The 22374-nt window shown below is 37.5% G+C and overlaps 2 protein-coding genes across 6 annotated transcripts; one reads left to right on the top strand and one right to left on the bottom strand.

The window, feature by feature from the left end:
- Positions 1-2492: 2492 nt before the first annotated feature.
- On the top strand, positions 2493-18941 carry LOC104248329 (uncharacterized). 5 transcript variants are annotated; one of them, XM_070170949.1, is made up of 22 exons: positions 2493-3500; positions 4738-5286; positions 5384-5527; positions 5633-7582; positions 7694-7810; positions 7941-8123; positions 8231-8293; positions 9316-9387; positions 9531-9794; positions 9950-10069; positions 11310-11369; positions 12559-12599; positions 12806-12883; positions 12992-13076; positions 13854-14012; positions 14512-14614; positions 14744-14963; positions 15417-15486; positions 15614-15696; positions 17882-17987; positions 18220-18285; positions 18823-18941. In XM_070170949.1, exons 1-15 carry the CDS (start codon positions 2625-2627, stop codon positions 13986-13988), a joined length of 4737 nt encoding a protein of 1578 aa, XP_070027050.1. In that variant the 5' UTR covers positions 2493-2624; the 3' UTR covers positions 13989-14012; positions 14512-14614; positions 14744-14963; positions 15417-15486; positions 15614-15696; positions 17882-17987; positions 18220-18285; positions 18823-18941. The 5 variants fall into 5 exon arrangements, with proteins under 5 accessions (XP_070027050.1, XP_009802870.1, XP_070027049.1 ...); XM_009804568.2 differs by lacking the exon at positions 18823-18941 and having other exon boundaries at positions 18220-18633; XM_070170948.1 differs by lacking the exon at positions 18823-18941 and having other exon boundaries at positions 15596-15696; positions 18220-18633.
- On the bottom strand, positions 18794-21859 carry LOC104248330 (uncharacterized). The gene is made up of 6 exons (XM_009804570.2): positions 21572-21859; positions 21430-21489; positions 21130-21242; positions 19554-19622; positions 19251-19302; positions 18794-19137 (listed from the first exon to the last, which is right to left on the bottom strand). The coding sequence occupies exons 1-6, from the start codon at positions 21797-21799 to the stop codon at positions 19003-19005; spliced, it is 657 nt and encodes a 218-aa protein (XP_009802872.1). The 5' UTR covers positions 21800-21859; the 3' UTR covers positions 18794-19002.
- Between the last annotated feature and the right edge of the window lie 515 nt (positions 21860-22374).

Raw genomic sequence — 22374 nt, 5'->3', positions numbered from 1 at the left:
TTTGTTTTGTTGTCTCTGCCGACTGTCTGGATCTGAATTTTGATCTCCTATGATTTTCACATACTTTATTAACGATATGCCATATCCGTGAGTGCAACTCCTTTTTTTCCATTGATTCCTTGCAGCTGTTACAGTGAAACAAGAAGCACTTCATATCGAGACATACATTGTAGGGATGTGATCAAACTACATCAAAACCATAGGAAAATCTAACATGGTTTCAGACTCAGAGGCGGACCCAGGATTTGAGCGGACGAGAGCACCACTGTATGCTAATCACCAACGATAAAATTCTAAAGAAGAAGAAAAAAACACCGAACACACACACACACACACACACACACACACACACACACACATATATATATATATATATATATGAATGAGAGAGAGAAAAAGAGATTTCTTCGCAAAATGGGTGCTATGGGAAGAGAAAGATTAAAATTAATTAAGTTGACTATTTTGTATTAGTACTAGACTATAAATGAAATAAAAAAATTGCTATTAAATATAAATTATATTGTAATCAAAGAACTAAAATATTAATTAAGTTAACTATTATATATTAGTACTAAATTATAATTGAATTCAAAAAAAGAAGAGATAAAAGTAAAAGATAAAGCAATTTGCTATTAAATATAAATTATATTGTACTTAAAGAATAAAAATAGAAAGGAGGAAAAAAAAGCTAAAGGGCCAAAAGGGTTTCAAATATATGTCTTCAACAAAGTTGTGAATTTAAGGCCCCAAGGCAACCACTTCTTCCATCCGTCTCTTTGTTTCTGAGGGTACACTTAAAATATTTAAGCGGTCCCATATATATGTATAGATATATATAATATGTATAGACATGATTTTTACCGAGACTAACGGGGTCGCGTGACCCCTCACCTCACCACATAGGTCTGCCTCTGTTCAGGCTAATAGCCTGTTTGGCCAAGCTGCAAAAATCAGCTTATTTTGAGATGTGCTTTTTCTCAAAAGTACTTTTGGTGAGAAACAGTTTGTGTTTGGCTAATTAAGTTGAACAACAATTATGAGCAGCAATTAGTGTTTGGCCAAGCTTTTAAAAACAGTTTCTAAGCGTATTTTTCTCAAAAGTGCTTTGGAAAGAAGCTATTCTTTTCAAAATCACTTTTTTTCCTCCGAAAACTTAGCCGAACACCTCAATATTTTGGAAAAAGCGCTTTTGGCCCAAACAGTATATAAGAGTGCAAATCCTGCAAGGGAAATCCAATTAGCAGTTCCTTATGGTAACACTCGTCAGAATCAGATTGGCAATCTTCTGAATCAAGGATTTTGAGATTAGGCAAATGGTCCAACTCTAGGACATAGAGAAGTTATAATACGGTACGGTAAATACATACCGTATTTACCACAAGTCATTGGAGGTTTATCTCATGAACTAAAGCAATCTTCCATCTAGTTGATACTATGGACGTAGATGATAGTTATCCGAAATGAGGGAGTAATCTGTATTTCTCAATGGAGATTTCAAGGACAAAGTTGTTGTATATTCTGCGAATAAACTTATTTAAAATACTGTTGAAATATTGAAAAACTTATTTGATGAGTATTTGACGTGAAATAAATGATTTTCAACCATAGATCTTCAATTTCTTTTTCAAGTAGAATTTATATTTAAATACAATATAAACTTTCAACTACCATCTCTCCAACTTTAACTTCAAATATTCATTTTTGCTTCGGTCTCAACCAAGTATTTTCCAAACACTTATAAATGCCTAGCTGTTACCTATTATCCCCTCAATCCCAATTTTATTACATTCCTTTTAGTTACCTATGTTCTAATATATTTGTCATGTAAAAAAAATATATTATATTGTGCATAATCTTGCTTTTTTTTTTATAAGCTGAATTTCATTTATAATTTCATGACGTAAAATAATACTGTAATATTATATCTTTCGACTTTTTTCGTTACATTGCCTTAAGGCCTAAGGGGATGACTAAGTGATTTGGTCACAAGAGTAACAACGTCAAGATTTTGAATTTGAATGTTAACTTCAACACAGTGTGAACTCATATGTTTCTATGTGATTTTTTATTTTTTTAGTAATATACAAATTTATATGTGCTGGTGGACTATAATAGACAACCTATAAATAAAACTAGAAAAATACAAGTTAGTCTAGCCATCAATGTTATAAAAAAAAAGTCAACTATAATAAACTTTCAACTATCATTCATTAATTTTCATTTAAATTATGTTCTATCTTTCACGTAATTAAGCAAAAAAATTAAAAAATTTCGTCGTCTGGACTTTGGCTATAATAAGTACGGAATATTATAGTAATTGAAATACTAGTTTAGTTACTAAACATTCGTATTCGAAATATTGGAATTAGTTTGAAAAAATTAAAAGTATTTTTAGTTAAATTCTTTAACTTCTTGTCAAGTTGAGTAATTTATTTTAAATTTCAATATAAAAAAGAAAAGAAAAGCCAGCAAATAAGGAAAAATCTCTTACAGGAACCGCAATTGTTTCGGCTCTGGTCGTCGTCTTCCCCTCTCTCTCTCTCTCTCCATGATCACCGCTGCAACTACTACTACAACCACCTGAGAAAAACTTCACAGAAAAACTCATCTTTAAAAAAGGAAAAATGATGCACAAATCAAACTATAATTTCCCTTTTCCTCAAAAATCCATTAACAGTTCAAAACAGCAGCTAATTGATTCCCTCACATCCCACATTTCTCTCTACAATTCACAAACCCCTCCATCTCCCAATCATAATCCTAACCCTAGATCCTCTATCCTCAAATGGTTCTCCTCCCTTTCAATTCCTCAACGGCAAGCTCATCTCACAATCGTTCACTCCAATTTCCTCCAAGTCCTTCTTCAAATGCTTACTAAAATCCAATCCAACGGTCATGGTTCCTTCATCATCCTACCCGATATGCCCTCCTCCGACGGCTGTGATCTTCCGAGCATTTGCTTCCGCAAGTCTCACGGGTTATTAGCTCGAGTTGCTGAGTCGAACGAGTCAGAACGGCGAGTTCGTCACTCGGTTCGGCTCTTCAGCTCGAAAGAAGGGGAAGGAGGGGAAAATGGGGTTTCGGGTTTATTGGATTTTGTTGATTCTTTGACTGTTAGTGAGGAATTTGTGGAGAATGTGGATAGTTTTACGAATGCAATGGATGGCGTTTCAAATGGGATGTTTTTGAGGGGGGAAGAAAGTGGTGGGTTGAGCTCAGAATGGGTGGAATTGGGGTGGTTGAAAGCCAAAGGGTATTATAGTATCGAGGCTTTCATGGCAAATAGGTTGGAGGTGGCGTTACGATTGGCGTGGTTGAATAATAATAATAATAATGGGAAGAAGAGAGGTGTGAAATTGAAAGATAAGGTGAATGCTGTAGGTATAGGAGCCAATGCGTTTTGGAGGAAGAAAGGGTGTGTAGATTGGTGGGCAAAGTTGGATGAGACAACGAGTGTGAAGATTCTTCGTCTCGGCTTAGGAAAGGCTGCAAAATCACTGGTACTACTTTTATGTTGAGCCTTTATTTTTCGCCTAGCAATTTGGTCTTTGTTTGTTCTTTGGTGCTACATTGTTGTATTCAATGTGCTACGAGTTCATTTAGTGAGATTACAATTTGTTTGAATTTGTATATGTGGTGGCATTTCCATTCATGGATGTCAAAAAGCTGAATTTTCCTCTCTAATAGGAAAGAGATAATGGCATAGACTTTGGAATAGTATATAGCTTGTTAAATGGAAAGTGTGCATTTCAGAGTCCGCAAGAATCTATCTGAACAGTAAGTAGGCTGAGATTTGCAAGTAGGTTAGATCTGTATCAAGAAATAAGCTGAGATGTAAAAAAGAAATTTAAAGTAATGCTGGGTATCCCTCTTTGATTTGGAAAAGCAAAAGAGTATAAAATGCAGGCGGTGACCGAAGAATTAACAAAACTATCAAATCATGCAACTTTAAAACTAAGATGCTTCTCTGTATTTCCATAGAATAGAGTAGGGGTTTATATACCACATCTAAGCATTAGTTTTTTTTTTTTTTTTTTTTTTTTTTTGTGACAAGGGTAAAAAAAAATTACTTTTTGCTGTGTATTTTTTTGGTCAAAAGGACAATTTATATTATCTCAAAGCTGAAGAAGTAGAAGGATTTGTTGTACAAGTAGTAGTAATAGTAGCATCAGCACATGTATATGCTTCTAACAGAAGTAGTTCTTAGTTCGTCTGCTCAAGTGTTTTTGAGACAATAAAGGAGGAACTGCAATAACTATTGAACTGCTACATGTCCTTCGTTGCAAGTTGCTTCCATACTTGGCCAGTGCCTCTGGCTACCATATTTTGTTCTCTGTAACCGTGGTATCTCTGGTTCGCATAGCGCTCAGCGTAGGCAAGATGTATAATATTAGAAAATAATGCATTATAGCTGCAAGTTATTTTATATAACATACCAGTTATATATGTTTGATTTTGGTTTGATATACTTTCATAAATCAATTTTTTTTTCCACAAATGGCAACTATTACATTAATGGTATATCCTTTTAAGTATGTTTCTCATAGCACAAAGTATGTTTCTCATAGCACTCCTATCCTTCCTAACATAGTCAATTAAATGATTGAGATGTTAGCAGTTTAGCTATTTAAGCTTCTGATTGTTGGAAGGGTCGTCTATTCTTCCTGCATAGTTTACAGGTGCTCTTCAGAATTTGACACAGGCTTAAGCTGTCCAATCTCCAATTATGTCTTTCAGATTGCTGATACTTTGAAGGGGGCAAGAGGTGTTTCAGCGGATAAAGCTTGCCTATGCAGTTCGGCGCTGCAACAGCCTCTGGGTAACACTACTTTGTCTAAACGAAGGAACTTTGTGAATTTCAGAGGGTCTGATGTAGGAGTTCCACAGAACACGTTTCATGCATCAATGTTTGGAGTTTCATGTTCATTCAACCAGTTACTTGATTGTTTGTTTATGCTTCAGGATGTCTCCACTATGCTGCTGGCATGTCCGGGTACTGTTGGCGAGTCTCCTGACAGTGGAAAACTATTTTTTAGTTCATTAGAATCTGTTAATACTCTTTCTGATAGTATATTAAGAAAATTACGGGGGTTACTCATGATTATTTCTCTTGACTGTACAAAGTATGAGCTGCTTGGGGACGAAAACTTGAATTCCTTACCAAAGCAAAACAAGGAAATACATGGTGCTTCTAACCGTAAGAAAAAAGGGAAGAACCATAAAGTGAAGAAGTTTAATCCTTTGCCAAAATCTACTACAGGTGTAAGTCCTGTTAAAAATAGTGAGGTACACTCTGATCTTGAGGACTTTCCCTATAAATTCCTTTTAGTAAGAAAAATTCCTATACCATGTGGTTCTTTACTTTCTTTTAAAATATATGCAGGATAATGGAGACGCATCCATGTGTGGTGATAATGTGCATAATAGTTCGTCTACTGGTTTGGTAGATAAATTTCGTGGTGATAATGTACATTGTAGTTTGCCTAGTGGATCGGTCGATAGAGTACAACAGAAGGATCTTGATAACGTGAGTCTGCCATCTTTGGTTGATATGGTTGTAATTATCTTTCTATTATGGATCAGATGTCCAATTTATGTTATAAATAGTTTGTAACTGACTGTCTGTCTGCAGGGACATGGTGAAGGACCAGATAGTCAAACTGTTAGAAGTGCTTCAAGGAAGAAAAGGAAAGAAAGAAACAAGACTAAAAACCGTAGCTTGATAACTTCTGGGGAAGATGGTAAATGTCAGAAAAGAAATTCTCAAAAGTCCTTTATTTCTGTCAACTCCCAAGATGGGGATCCAAGGTCTGATTGTGTCCCTGTAGATTCAGTTGTTCAAAGTGCATCAAAAGATTCTTCTGTTGACAATGAGGGACGTGAACTGGAAATAAGCATTCCGAGTCAAAACGGTGGGGATTGTGGTTCTGCTGGTTCTTTTGAAGGTTGCAGGAATCCTTGTTTGACAGTCCATTTGCCCCCAGAGGGGGTGATCGGAAATGGAGTGGTAGCTGTTGCAGTGGAAACTACCAATAGTGATGGCGATTCTGGTGGTTCTTCTAGAATGCCTTTGATTGAATCTGAGCTCACTCATTCAAACTGCAAGGAGTTTAAAACATTGAATAACAGATCAAATTTTCTTGAGAAACAAACTAAAGGTAGTGATTCCAACAAAAAACTTACCTCTTTAAAGGAGCAAGGAAGTGTTGATGTTTATGATACAGGGCCTATGAATTCACCATCTTATGTTTCGTATGAGTGGCCCAGTGTAGCTCCCATTCATCTTCCATACAGTGATTCACATCTCCCACCTGCTACTGAGAGACTGCACCTTGATGTCAGTCACAACTGGCAAAGTCATTTTCGTCATTCTTTTCTACGCAATGTACGTCATGTGAGAACTTCTTCAATTGAAACAGGGTGCCCTGGAATTATATCTAGACCTTTGTCAATGAGTTTAGATTGGCCCCCAATGGTTCGCAGTATCAATAGACTAGCTCCATCAGTTACATGCAATTATGATGCTGGGTTTATCTCTAGACGAACTTCTTTCCAGCAGGATATAGCAGCCCAAAGCATTCACTGCAATGCGGTTAGTACTGAGGATGAAAGGGTGTATTCTGGTGACTTTATTGACTTCTCTGATCTTTCAAATTCACATGAAGTGGGTGAAGACCATGATTATCACTGGATGTCTGAAGAAGAGTTAGAGGTACATGCTGTTCCTGGGGTGGACTATAATCAGTACTTTGGAGGTGGTGTTATGTACTGGAATCCTTCTGATCATCTCGGTACTAATTTTTCACGTCCTCCCTCTCTTAGCTCGGATGATAGCTCATGGGCGTGCAGGGAAGCAGATATGAACAGGGCAGTTGATGATATGGTTGCCTTCTCTTCTTCTTACAGTACAAATGGTTTGACTTCTCCATCTGCTGCTTCCTTTTGCTCCCCATTCGATCCTTTAGGTTCAGGACATCAGGCTCTTGGTTATGTTATACCAGGAAGTGAGATTACCAGCAAGGTTTTACAGTCCTCATCATCAGCAGATTTAGTGACAATAGAGAATGCTTCAGGATCCTTGTCCAATTTGTCTGCTGATGGTGAAGCAAAGTCTGTGGATTCACTTCCGTACCCCATTCTACGACCCATTGTCATTCCCAGTATGTCTAGGGAGAGATCAAGATCAGATTTTAAGCGAAGTCATGATCATAAAAGTCCTTGTGTTCCTCCCAGCAGGAAGGAGCAACCTAGGATCAAGAGACCTCCATCGCCTGTGGTCCTCTGTGTTCCACGTGCCCCTCGTCCACCTCCTCCTTCTCCAGTTAGTGATTCTAGAAGGCACAGAGGTTTTCCAACTGTTCGGTCTGGTAGCTCCAGCCCCAGGCAATGGGGTGTCAAAGGTTGGTTCCATGATGGAATTAATTTTGAAGAAGCATGTATACGCATGGATGGTAGTGAAGTAGTTTGGCCTGCTTGGAGAAGTAAAAGTCTCTCAGCCCATCAGTTAACACAACCTCTACCTGGAGCTTTGCTGCAGGATCGCCTTATCGCAATTTCACAGTTAACTCGCGATCAAGAACATGTAAATATACAAATCTGAGAATCCGGTTTGCAGTTTCATAACTCCCCTTATTCTCAAGTTTCTGTCTTTCTGGGTGGAAAATATTCAAATCCCATTTGTTTTTCTTTCCAGCCAGATGTTGCATTCCCACTTCAACCTACCGAAATGCTGAACTGTACTGCAAAGAAGGCCTGTCTTTCAGTGATCCATAGTTGCCTTCACGACGAAATCGAGAGCTTCTGCAAACAGGTAGAGTCCCAAGAGAGTAGTAACTTCTTCAGTATCACTTCAATAATTTAACCAGAGTTTCAGGATAAAAAATTTGGGCAGATAGATATAACCTGATGTTTATTGTTGGTTATCTATAATGATTCTCAAGGTTGCCTCCGAGAATGTGATCAGGAAGCCTTACATTAATTGGGCTGTGAAGCGTGTTGCACGTTCTCTACAAGTATTATGGCCTAGGTCTCGTACAAACATTTTTGGTTCAAATGCTACTGGGTTGTCACTCCCATCAAGTGATGTGGACCTTGTGGTTTGTCTTCCTCCTGTGAGGAATCTGGTAAGCATGTCTTAGCTAACATGTTTCTTACTTTATATATTTTGGGTAAGGAGAAAAGGAGTTTTGGAGAAAGGAGCACATTATATGCTTTCCTTTTTTCCCCGTAGGAACCAATTAAAGAAGCTGGGATCTTGGAGGGGCGAAATGGGATCAAAGAAACATGCCTTCAGGTATCCAGGATTACATGGAATATTCTTCTCTAATAGTTGGAGGAAATGCTGTGTTTGCTTTGAAAGTGATGATCTTTTTGTAACTTAAAGCTTTTCTTACAACATCAACCTTCTTGCTGATTAATCAATAACCAATATTTTCCTCATGACCCCTCATTAACCCCCCCCCCCCCCCGGCCCACCAAAAAAAAAAACCCAAATATAAGAGCAACCTTTTCCTGACTTGTATGTGAATTGACAATTGAGACCCAGACTTGTAGAGTGATTTCTTGTACTCAACATTGAAATTTAGCTCCGACTTACTGATAGATACCACTATATTTCAAGTACAATAAATATAAATGGTGTGACTTTACATTGCTAAGTATGATTTAATTCTGGAGTTCTCTTTGCGGCCAAACTTTTGCATAAAACTTGAAACTAGTGAAAAACTAAGTTATTTTGGCACTGGGTATTTGGTACAATTGTTTATGCTATGGTCCTTGTTTTGCGCGTGAAGACCTAATTAAATTTATAAAGGTATCCACTTGCTAACAACTCATGCTTTTGAAATTGATGGGGACACAATTCAATGTTGATATAAGAGCTGGCACAGGTCTTGGATGCCACTCAAATCTCAATGTGGCAGCTGCCCTAAGAAAAATGTGTAATTCATTTTCTGCAAGGGAGAAAAATAAATCTAATTGGGTGCCATTTGTAAGGAATCAAATTCACAAGTTTTTCACTTGTATATCTCCTCATAAAAGAATGAACCTTTATATCAAGTGAGTCCTAACAAGTAATTAAGGGTAATATCGGGATGCAAAGATTAAATAGTTTCCACAAGGAGAAATGTCATTCTTTTTGGAACAGACAAAAGGAAAGTGTGTCAATAAGACGTGATGGAGGGAATATTGTTTTATTAGAAAAAAAAAGAACTACACAAGAAAATTTTATTTGTTCCACCCTTGGTTGTCCAATTTGATACAAATAGAGCTTTAGTTTAATGGAGCTCCTTGTTGCTGACATAGAGAACTTTGCAGCATGCAGCTAGATATCTGGCTAACCAGGAGTGGGTAAAAAATGATTCTCTGAAGATCGTGGAAAATACTGCTGTAATGTCTCTGCAATCCAAATTCGTTTCCTTCTGGGTTCTCATCAGCTTAGTTTTTTCCTTTATGTTAGCATGACACCTTTTGCCTTCTTTGACCTCCTTAGTCATGTTATTCCATGCTATGTTGCTGCCATTTCTCTACAGATACCAATTATAATGCTTGTGGTAGAAGTTCCACATGATCTCATTTTGTCGTCTCTATCAAATTTACAAACACCAAAAGCAGAGCCAACTCAGTTGATTGTAGAAGAAGGCAATGCAGTATTTCAGGCTGATTCGACTTGTTCAGAGTCCTCATCTTCACCACAGTGGTCCAAGATGAATGAATGTAGAAAGGATGTAAAAGCAGTTCGACTTGATATTAGTTTCAAATCGCCTTCACATACAGGATTACAGACCACTGAGCTGGTAAGTCTTGAAGAGATGGCATCTGAGTACTTGTGGGATCAAATTCAGAACTATATTCTCTTAATCTTCATCACTTTGATATTTTGTTATCTCGAGCCTGTCAGCCGGTTATGATGTAGATCTATCTTATCACGTTTTTCCTTTGTCGATGATAGGTTAAAGAGCTCACTGAACAGTTTCCTGCTGCCACACCTCTTGCTTTGGTGCTAAAACAGTTCCTAGCAGATCGCAGTCTTGACCAGTCATATTCAGGCGGTTTAAGCTCATATTGTCTAGTAAGCTTTTCTATCGTCAATATTTCCTAGAGAATTCAGTTTAAGTTTGAAAGGAAGTATGCTGTTAAAAGTGAAGGAAGCAATGATTATTTTAACTTACCTAAAAGTGTTTCGCTTATGTACTTGTGACCTCCCTTCATATTCAAGCGCTCTTCTGTTGGTTATGCTTAAGTACATCACTCCTCCACGCTGCTCTGTCTTCTTGTTTCAACCCAAACCAAGCAGAGGATGGAGGTTGGCCGGCTATTTTTATGTTTGCTTGGAAGTAGAGGAAGGAAGAGAAGGAAAGGGACAGCTTAAAGAGTTTTCAGGTCTCTTGCTTTGGTGCTGTAACAATTACGGGATTAAAATAAGAGAGTATCCTTTTCTTCTTTGCCCAAAACTTAAATCAGTGACAATGAAAAGTCCAAACTATTTGCCTTTCCATTCTTGTTTTCGACCCAAACCAAGCATAAAAGAAGATAATTCTGCTTAACTTCTCCTCTATTTTCACTACCATTTTCCCTTGTTTCTATTCCTTTTCCTATTTTCCCAGCATAAGGTAAATTTCTGCTCACATTGACTCATTCTAATAGTGAGATCGTTCAAGGAATGTCCTTACCTTGATTTTACATGTAATGTCCTCACGATCCAATTATAAATTTGGGATGGAAATTGTGATGTTATCCATTTAGAGATAAGTGACTTTTGCTAACTTCCAGTTTGATGAAGTTCTAGATTATGTTGAACAAAGTACTGAATGGAGTTACCCTAGAGTTCCCCATCTTGATTAATTGTTTTTCGGTTGTTGAATGATGTCACATTGCGTATCAGTTCCTCCTTTTCAATTCTCTAGCAGTCTGTCGCGGAAGACCAGGACAAGTAGGCATCAAGTAAAAGCTGGGTCCTTCATTCAGGCTGCAGAAAACTTGTTACTTCTTTGACACAAGCACCTTATAATTATGGGGCAAAAGGTGGAAATTAGATAGAGGTCTCCAAGTCTAACACAAGTTCGAGCAGAAATTTTGTGGTTTGTTGGGAAGTGGAAATATCTGGAATGTGGCCATTATCTATTAAAACTTTTTATTTAAAAAACTTTTCACACATTCGTTTCAAGCAAAAGTGAAATAGTTAAGCCTTTTCAGTTCTTGTCTTCCAATTCTTGGCATCCTTATATTAGGTGTTTCGCTCCCTTGATTTCATTCTCTCTTTATGTTATTATGTGTTTGAATGGCTCTTAAATGTCTACACCATTTAATAGGTACTATTGATCACACGATTTTTGCAGCATGAACATCATCACGGTCGACTAATTGACCAAGTATGATTGAATTCTTCCCTTATTAATTTCTTCAGTTTATTTTTTTGGCGATTTACCCCTGTTTTTAAGGTTAAATCATCAGTTTCAACGCCCATTACATGTTCAACGTAGATTGTGATGATGTCTCCAATATTTTTATTATTGGGTTGCACATATTGTGATGATAACATTTATAGGACCTTTCACAGTATAAAGAAGAACCTGCTGAATAACATAATAAGATGATTGCCTGGATAAACACCAACAACTAAGAACAGAGTAGAGAGAGACATTTCTCAGCATCAGGACAACCTAGCCAGCTGAGTTTCTCATATGAGGGTTTTAGCTTGAAAAGTTTAATTATTTGATATAGTGTGACCGGGTGAATTCCATGTTTTATTTTTTCTATTTGTGTTTTTTTTTCTCTTTAACAATTAGATCATGTAGCTAAGTAAAAAGGTTGACCTTTTTAACTTCAATGAAATACAATGGCATTACTGAAACTGAAAGGTTGGAAATCACTCTTAAAGATGTTATCTCCCAGTAAGCATGAGATAAGGATGAGTTTTGGTGCAACATGGTTCCCTTTTTGTGAACTTGGGGCAATAGGTTCAAATAGCAGAAACTACAGGTGCATGTCTGATGCACTACGAGAGCCTTGTGGAAGTGACCACCTTCCTAAGTTAGTACATGGAGGTTTTCATCATCTTTGAGCTGGTTGTCTCATTTTTAATCTCTTTCCTTAAAAATTGCATATCAGTGCTTTTGTCTTATTTCAGAAATTAATGTTAGAGAAAGATGAATGTACGAGCAAGCCGATCTGTTGGCTTACCTGCGTAACTGTAAAATAATGCATCACATTGTACCTGACAGAACAAGCCCGATCTTTCTCTCAAAAGATGTAGAACTTGATTGCTAGTATACTCAACATAAGATAGAAAAATCCAATCTCCTCCTGCTCAATGCTTGTACAGCACTGCTGCAATGCAGGCTTAACCTGATAGTCTCACACATAAGCTCATGCCTTTCCAACTTCATAGCAATATGATAGGTGCCCCTACAATATTATACTTGACAAGCTTTTTAAACGCTGTAGTGCCTCTATGGAAGAAGTTAACTTTTTCACTTCATTAGAAGTTAAGCTTCGTTTTCATTTCCTTCTGATGCATCGGAGTTATTGAGTGTAACTTTCATTGATCTAATTTTGTAGAACTTGGGGAGCCTCCTGATGGATTTTTTCTACTTCTTTGGGTGAGTTTGATCTGCTTAAAAGACACATTTCCTTGGTTAATTTTTATCTCATGTTTCCCTCCTTACAAGTGGCCAACTCGTTGTAGTTAACTTATACATCTGAAGTCCCAACCACTATGACACCCCTGCTCCCCTCAAAAGTAAAAGGTGCAAAAAGGGTACCATAGAACCTTGGATGTAAAGCTTCTTTTTTTTTTTGTCCCCAGGAATGTGTTTGATCCTCGTCAAATGCGTGTTTCAATACAGGGAAGCGGCTTATACATAAATAGAGAACGAGGATGCAGGTATGGCTAATTGTTGAACCTCCTGATTTTGTTTGTTGCAAACCTCTTTCTGTTTTTTCATGATTTTCATTTTCCCTCCCTTTTTATTCCCTGGTTTTATTTTTGTAGCATTGATCCAATTTGCATTGATGATCCTCTGTACCCAACCAATAATGTGGGGCGGAATTGCTTTCGCATACACCAATGCATCAAGGTTAGTTGGAATGCCTTGTATTAAATTTTTGAGAAAATATTGGTGTTACAAGAACTAGGAAAACTTACAAGTCGATAAAAAATGGAAAACACGTGATACTTTAGGTTTCTTACCTTTTAGTTCAATAGCATGCCATGTGTTGAAAGTATCTGAATCTCTTAAGAGGTTGAAAGCAAAGGATTTCTTCCAAGCTGGCTAGCAGACTGGGGACGTGTTGGTTAATGAATTAACCAGACATATCCCTCAATCACCCCTAGATTTGAGGATAATTTGCATACGTAAAGACTTGCATGAGAAAGCTCTTGGTACTTCTCTGAAATGGCATGGAATATACAACACCAACATACCTAGTGTAGTGTGTACGCAGATCTTATCACTACGTTGTGGAGGTAGAGAGGCTTTTTCTAATAGACCCTCAGTAGAAATGGCATGGAATATGTTTCTATTAAACTGTAGCATGCGTTTGTTAAACATGAAAAGTATTATATCCTCTCATGCCCTCAATATGTAAAGTTCAGCTTTCTGTTCTTTATAAGTGACAGTGGCTGCTTTTCATTTAGTAATATATAACCTAAACTAACAACCTTTTGGTATTCTACTATTCTCTAAATTTTTATTGCACCTTGTTTTGATGTATGGAATGAAGTTAGTTCCTAAGTCGCAATTTGTTATTTTGGGACTGAAGGTGCTACTGAACAAATTATGCTTCTCATTAAAAATTATAATCATTTAGTGTTGGACGCATATAACGATTCTCATAAAAGTTACTTTCTGTAGGCATTTGCAGATGCTTATTCTACTTTGGAAAATGAGATACCTTCTCTTCCTAGCAACGATGAATCAAATTCAGTACCTCAAGTTAAGCTGCTCCCAAGAATTATCCCAAGCATTGGGCTTTCTGTGGGATCTTAATATCAGAAGTTTTGAATCTTGAAGGTATGTTAAGCTCTTATATTTTCTTCAGGTCAACCATAAGTACATATATGGGTCTTAAGATGCCGTTGGTATCTATTTGTATCTTTTTCTATCCTCTTAGATTGAAATGATTGCTTGCATAAAATTAAAGTATTTTAGCTGATAATGGCTTGGTTGTATAATAAAAAGCTTTAAAAAGAATGTTTGTTCATTAAAGTAGTGTTTCAGTATCTCCGTGGAAGTATCAAAAGGTAGTAGTAGTTCTTCCTGTATAGGGGAAATCTTTGCATTTTCTTAGTGAAATCTGATTATTTTATGAGAATGAAAGCCATTATGCTAAATATTGAAGTGTAGTCTGTAAATCTAAATATTACATGGTATTTTGTTTGCTATTGTGCTCTTTACTTTAAAGTATCTCCATTTAATCTTTTCTGTCCTCCTTCAACTTCTTCTTAATATTTATAACTATCAAAGACTTGAAGGTCAGTCTCAATCATTTGTGTCCTCTATTTGATATCAGCTTATTGTTATCACTATCAAAGACTCAAAGGTCAATCTCAATGCGCAACTGCCTCTACCCAGTATGGATTTAATTCTCCAGCCGCTGATTCTGCCGTGATTGAGTAGGATCTTCTTCTTTTTACCAACACATTGCTTGCATTTAAAATTTTTGCATTTGCATTTTGGTATTAAAATTTATGTTGCTGTCTTCTAGCAAATTGGGATTAAATGGTTTGGCATTATGAATATAGGTGGGGTTCTGCCTTTAGAAACTGGAACTTACTTCCACTGGATGTCAGAACAAAGGAATATCTTAAGAGCTCCTCGATTCAATAGAATCAAATCTCGTCTGAACTCTAACCATGTCAGTGTAGCATGACCGCATTGGCATGTTGGAGACAATTTGCCATTGCCTGGTTCATCTTTTTTTGAGTAGGCCAGTACCTGGTTCCTCTTGAAAGTAATTCCAAGGTTCGAAGTCTCCACTCAGTACAATTTTGATTTTCACCAATCTGGATTTATATATGAAGAACTTCTGATGCCTTGTTGAAATGAATTTGTACATATCATCATTGTGGTATCGAACTGTGCACATCTGGGGTGAATGAAACTAAATTTGCTATTTAGAAGAGACTTTTGAAAAGTCTAGTAACTGTTCTTTCTATTTGCTTTTCTAACAACTTTGTTTCTTCTTTACTTGACGAAATCATGGCTCATAAGATTTTGAACTGAAATAACACTGTTATCCTGACCTGCTCATCGAGAATTCCATGGTTCTGAGATGTTTCTGTTCTCATGCATCTTTCGAGTGCTGGCTAGAATTGAATGGACAAAACATTCTGAGGCTCTATGCCATTTCTCACACAACTTCCACTTGCAGTTTCTTATCGAATCTCTATTCTTTCTTTGTCCTGCTGGTTCCAGGTATCTTCACTTCACTTGCTAGAGTGTAAAGGGCCCCAAACCTTTTGTCATTTGTAGCAGGCCATTACAGGTTCTTCTTCCGGCTTATTTGAGCTTTTAACTTGATTGACCCTGTAATCTAAAAACTCGCAGTAGCCAATTCCTTTTCCTTATTTTCATGTGACTGGTCTCAACATAAGCATCCTAGAACTCTACAGTGAACTCATGGAGAAGATGGTGGAAGGAAGGGTACACTCAGAGGATCCGATGTAAGAAATACAAGAAGAGAAAGGAAGAAGAGGTATTGCCATATCCCACTTATTATTCGTTCATAAACACTTTAATCTTTTGTGAACCTGAGATTCAACAGCTGTAATACCTATTTAAGACATTTGTTTAGTCTGAAATCATGTCGTGATTGTGTACTAACATGCACAAGTCACAATTGGTGCCAGTGGGGGAGGTAGGTAAAGGATCCATATTCACAGAATAGGACAAATATGTGGGTGTAAGATGGATCGCATCGGATAACAAAATGCAGATTTTCCTTGGGGATAAAGTTCAAAGGCAATGAACTATGGCAGCCTATGATTGAGAAGTTTGAGAGAAAGCGTAATGGGTAGAAAATCAGTATTTGTCCGAGGGAGGAACAATTACATTGTTGAAGTCCATTCTCTATTTTCCTAGTATTATGTCTTTATTCTTGTATACCTTCAAATGTGGCAAACAGATAAGGAATAAGTCATGAGATTTTTGCAGGAAAGAAGTAATAAATTCCATTTGGTAGATTAGAGAAAAAAGATGTTCCCACTGGTGAAGGAATACAAAATTTACCATTCTTCAACATAATGCCTTTGGAGAGGTGGTTGTCGTGATTCAATCAAGAAACTATGCGCTATGGTCAAGGGTATTGGTTTATTTATAGAGCTTGAAACAATGTATAACTTTCGGGAGACATGACATTTTCGCATGGGGTGAGCCTATGGAAGGGATTTTGAAGTGAAGGATGGATTCGCTACGTACTGGCTACACTATTGAAAGTGGAGACAGTATGCTTTTGAAAGGATTTGTGGTATGATGGAAAAACTGAAGACGCTTACACAAAGCTGTTATATATGCTGCATATGCAGAATTGTAAGGCTAGGGTGACCTATTAGTTAAGAATGGAGGACAAGGGAATTATGTGGGACATGAGTGTTTGAAGGAGACTCACTAGATTGCAAGCGAGATGAAGTGGAGGAGTTTCTATGAAAAGATCTGCAGATATGGGAAATGAGGGAGGACAGAGATTATGTGAAGGAGATTACGGATGACAACATTCATGGTGAAATCACTCTACCTAGAGCTATTAGAAGGAAGGGAAAGAGGAGATTTGGGGAAAAGCCTTGAAGATGAGGGTACCAAAATAAGTTCGTTTTTCAAAAAAAAAAATAGCATGCACGCTAGTCGGAATTTGGGGAAAGATAGAGAGCTCTCTAGGCTCTCCCGTTCAAATTGAGAGTTCGCTTTGCCAGTCCATGAATATGCCGCACCCAGCAGTTCGAGGAGTTGGCCAGATACGGATCGAAGCCCTGCCTCGAAAAAGTCAGGTTTGAGGAAGATATCTCAGGTATTCGCCTACGAGGTCTTCACATAATAGGTTGAGAAAATCCTTATTAGGGAGAAGACTTGGACAAATCCCTGGTCTTATAGAAGTAGCTAGCAAGTCTAGGCACCTGATGCATGTGAGGGTAAGGGAAGGAAGTCTCTTTGGCATTGTGATGCATTATAAATAGCGGATAAGTTTAAATAGATGAGACAAATAGCTGGCTTTACCTCTCTTCTATGGACCTTGGTCTACTCTGGTGAATAATCTTGATTGTCGCTATGGATGTTCAATGAGACAATGTCAACTGGAGATTAGAGAAAATCGGCATTGAGAAGTATGTGATTTGGAGCACAACACTGTTATGTCTCTTCTGGCTTGTGTGGAATGAAAGTAGGAGATTGTTCCATAATAGCAGGAACGACGTAAGAAGTGTGAAATGTTCTTTCCTTTTCATGTATATTATTGGTGTAAAAGGAGAGGTCCTTTCTATGTAGGAAGTTGGGCCAACTCAAGGCTTCAGATAATTGTGTTCAGCCACAAAATCAGTATGTAAATACTTTAAAGACTAGCTTAATGTACTTAAAATGAGATTTACTTGACTTAAAAGATTCCAAGCCCATAAAGGGAGTCTTAGGCCTGAATTGTTCTTATATTCTGAATCATGCTAATGCACTCTTTTGGTTACTAGATTGGTACTTGTATTAGATAAATACTCATGGGGCTGTAGGCTGAAGTGCTGAACCATGTCATATGATTTCATCCTATCTAAAGTACTTTGCATAGCCATGTTAAGGTGACTCTTATCATAATCGATGTCAGTCATTGTACTCCTAGTTTAGACCAGCGGTATAATTAAGGCTTATGTTAACTAATAATCATGTTGATTGATGTCGAACAGAATCTGGAGCTGAGACTGGTGATCCACTTCATTGGAAAGAAAGAGATTTGCATAAACCCATTATACAGCTGAGCTTGCAAAGACAACTTGGCCTTCTGATTTATGGGTAGGAATGCATTGTCTGCTGGCTCCATAGAGTATTCTTTCTTTCACTGTTTTATTCTTTTCCTCTTGTCTTCGTTTTTTATTCCCCTCCTCTCCTCCTGGGGCCACCTCCCTGTGTGATATTAAGAGTCCATTTCCTAATTTTCCTTCCTTGTTTTTGTTTCACATATATTTCAGTTTAGAAGATCACAAATAATAGAGTTTTAAAGTGGTCTCACTTTGTGGCAATGCAGGTGCAAGAAGGGGATCCTTCATTTATGCATGATCGGATTAAATATCAATGAAGGAGAGAAATTTCTGTATGTACATATTAATTTTATTGTCTTTGTCAGGTTGTGATGATGATAACAATTAAGCTGAGCTGGTCCTCTTAAAGCTTAAGATTGGAATTCTTGGTATTCTGTTTGGACTCAGATGAGTACAACTTGAAGGGAATAGGCTTAAAAGATTTATATAGTCGAGCTCAACTAGTTTGACATTGAGGCATTAGTTGCCATTGTTGTACTTTTGTTGTGTTCATTGACAAATAATCTAATAATTACTTGGTGAGTATTAAATTACCAGTACTCATTCAAATAAATCGTATAGAACAATAATTAGATATTTTAACTCTTTTAGGTATGAGATGTTCAACTTATATTTGTGTCCATTTTTCTCACTCGCCTTGAGCTCATTTTCCTATTTGATTTCTTACCAACTATTTGTTCTAGTTTTTCCAAGAATTGAATAGGGACGTTATCAGATACATTCTTTCAAACGTTTTTAAAGAATAACATACACCTCCAGATTGCATTCTTATTTGTCCACTTTTACTTAATTTAATTTTTTCATCTCAGATAGTAGAAATTCCTCAACAAGGAAAGCAAGATACATGGCTTCCTTTCTCCCGAATATGATTTACAGGAGGAAGATATTTATCAAACAAAAAAGGGTAAATCATCCATGTCTTCTAAAGGTATAATATAAGTACTATTCTAGTGACTAGAGTTATCACAATCAAAGTATACCATTAACACCTAATCAGATTCATCTGTAAAATAATCAGCATCTTCAGTACACCCCTTCTTGAGCTTCTCTTGGAGGTCCAACTGCTTGGGTAACACTAGCTCGATTCTCCGACCTGACTCTGAAAAGTATCTCTCAAGCACCATCTGCAATACAACAAAGCTCAAATCCTAATCTTAGGTTTACTACTTTCAGTCTATGTACAAAACATGTTAGGGGAAGTACAACAAAAGACGGATGAATTCAACTGAACACATACAGCAGCAGCATAGGCATCCTGTTTCCCTTCACGAGCAGATTTTCCGAGGCCCCTACAACATTGTCACGCTATTTATTTTTGGATTACTTCTTGTAACAGACTGTATGAAGGATTAACCTAGCTTCACATATAACTTGACAATCAATTTATTAGCAAGACAGGTATAAAAGCTTTGTAGATTGCATAGCCTAGATCTTAATTGGCATAAGAGAATGAATTGAAACTTGATTTTATGAAAGTGAAATACTTTCTTCGTCATAACTCATTCGATAAATACAGTGACAAGTCAGAGGAAACCATTACCTATCAACCATGTAGCTCATGGCCTCTATTGTTGTTCCATACTCTTCCTGCAGATATACTCTCCAGCCCCTAATCACAAGTAAGGTTTTTATGAACAAAGGTCTCCAAGACAGCGTAGAAGACGCCAGATCACTACAGAACGCCCCTCACTCACCACTTTTAAATTACATTTAAACATGACATAAGAGAATGACTACAACAGATGTATTTAGCATCGATAATTTGTAAGCTGAAGGGGAGCCTTGGCGTAACCGGTAAAGTTTCTGTCATGTGACCAGGAAGTCACGAGGTTCAAGCCATGGAAACAACCTCTTGCAGAAGTGCAGGGTAAGGCTGCATACAATAGACCCCTGTGGTCCGGCCCTTCCCCAGACCCTGCACATAGCAGGAGCTTAGTGCACCGGGTTGCCCTTTTAATTTGTAACACAAAAGCATACTAGCTCAAAGGTTTCTGAAAATAGGAAGTCAACTAGTAGCCCTAGAGTGTAAAGCATAACAAGCAAACATGTCTCTGGACAGTTCAACCATTAAACTCCCACAAGAATTTTCTTGAATATTCATTTTCATGATCCCTACGGAACGCAAGATGCTTCCCTTTTTTCCGTTTTCACGCAACTTGACACATAATCATCAGGATTTCCATAAGATTACAGTTGATAAAAAGTAAAGGCAAGACAAGACAATTGCTGGCAAATCCAATTCAGAAGGGACTTCCAAGACTGGGAAATTCCACAGCAGTTGAGTCTCCTGGCTAAATTAGAGGGATACTCAGTCAAACACAACATTGCTGACAATATTAAGTGGATGGATGGCCTCTACTCAGTGGAAGAAGGTTACTCTCATTTATGCTCAACTAATGAAATCATTGATAGATGGCCTTGGAAGTACATCTGGAAGACAAGTCTTCCCCCAAAGATCATTTGCTTCAGCTGGATAGCCCTTAATGAATCTTGTTTAACACAGGACAACCTTAACAGAAGAGGTATGCCAATTGTTAACAGATGTTTCATATGCCGGCAACATTCCGACAGACACCTTTTGCTACATTGCTCAGTTGCCTCAAACATACGGTGCATGTTTCTTTCTATCTTTGGTCTCAGTTGGGTCATGCCACAAAGCATCAGAGAAGTCTATGAATGCTGGTCTGGTTGGAAAGTTGATAGAGTCATCAGGAAAGTCGGGCAGATGATCCCTGCTTGTATCTTTTGGTGTGTCTGGACAGAAAGGAATCGCAGATGTTTTGATGGGATATCAACTCCAACACACACACACACTTAAAGCTAGATGTCTCCTTTGGTTATTTAGTTTGCAGTATTTAGCCCCTGTAGATTGCCATATTAACTTTTTGGATTTTGTCAGCTCTTTTGCTTTAGCCTAGTATTTCTTTTCTTGTTTGTATCAAAGCTGACTCTTTCCCCCTCTTGTACTTCTTGCATCTTCTTGATGCCATTTTCTATAGAACTCATTACTTCATCAAAAAAATAAAAAGTAAAGGCAATGACAACAGTAGTGTTTCTGAGATGAATTGGATAGGTAAAATGCAGATTAAAAATGCTACATAAATAATTAGTAGTACCTCTCAGCAGCTCGAACAGCAAGCCTACCAGCAACACTTCGAACTTTATTAGATTGTGGAGTTTCCCTTCCATCACTTGACAAAGGAAGTCCAATTATAAACTCATCCACTTCCTAACTTCCCCAAACAGAACCACAGTCTCATGAAACTCCAAAATGCTGGGATTAATTCTTAAAAAATTAAAATGAAAGAAACACTAAACACATATTCAAGAATCAAACAAATTATCAATACCCAGTTGATAATTTACCATAAAAATTAAATCTTTCTACGTTAAACGTAAAAAAGCAGTGTCTTTACCTGTTTTAGGGCAATATCAAGAATTCGAAGTTCAAGCTTTTGTCCTCTCAATTCCAGAACCTAAAAATCCAATCCGAATCAAAATTCCAGTATACGAATGTATGTGCCATCTTGGTTTGCGGATGAAAATTGGGTATGTTACCGTTAAGGGTCGAAAATTGAAGCCTTTGCTAATAGCAAGGCCAGTACGGGCAAGCCCCAAATCCACTCCAAGACTGAAACCTCCTCTCCATGTTGAATCTCGCTTTCGCCGTATGGCATTTGGGAGAATTTCCTCCACCGATAATGCCTGAATCCTTGAAGTTAACCGCACAAAGTTACCGCCGGCAGGCCGAAATGCCACCGGCGGCGAGGCTAATAGATGTCCCATTCGAAGATGCTCTAGCTGAGTTTCGGTTGGGGAAAAGAAAGATGTATGCAGCTTATTTTTCTCATTGGGGACTTTATGTTAAAAAATTAATTAAAGTAAAATTAAACATGAATTCGGTACCGTATTGAAGCCCGACTATATCCGAATTGGAGCCCGACTATATTCGGATTTGCGCCGCGTAGGGCCCCGTTCGGTGGAAGCGCTCCCTACCAAGTATGACTCGAACTCGATAACTCTGGTTAACGGAAGAGCAGTCTCATCCACTGCACCACATACTTTGATGGTAAGAAAAGAGAAACTTTCATAAAACACTATCTTTTAGTAGTAATTAGCTATCTATAGATACCATTTGTTATATTACGGATTATAGATACATTTTCCGTGGTTATAAGATGTATTTGATGTATTTAAACTATTGTATTCATTAATACAGTAGCAAAAATAGGCGTGAATCAGGGAAGTCCAGCTAATCAGTTGTTGTATTCGAGTATATTCGACTGTATTCATGGAGTGAAACATGGGATTACACCTGGACAGATTATTGTATTCGACTGTATTCACGGCGTGAAACAGGG

Source organism: Nicotiana sylvestris, chromosome 1 (genome assembly GCF_000393655.2).
Source record: "Nicotiana sylvestris chromosome 1, ASM39365v2, whole genome shotgun sequence".
Taxonomy (NCBI): domain Eukaryota; kingdom Viridiplantae; phylum Streptophyta; class Magnoliopsida; order Solanales; family Solanaceae; genus Nicotiana; species Nicotiana sylvestris.
Note: the sequence above shows the minus strand (reverse complement) of the source record. Positions and strands in the feature narration are given on the sequence as shown.

Coding starts and splice junctions, on each gene's coding strand:
- LOC104248329 (XM_070170949.1), top strand. CDS start 2,625: ATGATGCACAAATCAAACTATAATTTCCCTTTTCCTCAAAAATCCATT. Junction 7,811..7,940: donor TCGAGAGCTTCTGCAAACAG/GTAGAGTCCCAA, acceptor ATGATTCTCAAG/GTTGCCTCCGAGAATGTGAT. Junction 9,388..9,530: donor AGATCGTGGAAAATACTGCT/GTAATGTCTCTG, acceptor ATTTCTCTACAG/ATACCAATTATAATGCTTGT.
- LOC104248330 (XM_009804570.2), bottom strand. CDS start 21,799: ATGGGACATCTATTAGCCTCGCCGCCGGTGGCATTTCGGCCTGCCGGC. Junction 21,490..21,571: donor TCAATTTTCGACCCTTAACG/GTAACATACCCA, acceptor TTGGATTTTTAG/GTTCTGGAATTGAGAGGACA. Junction 19,303..19,553: donor ATGAGCTACATGGTTGATAG/GTAATGGTTTCC, acceptor ACAATGTTGTAG/GGGCCTCGGAAAATCTGCTC.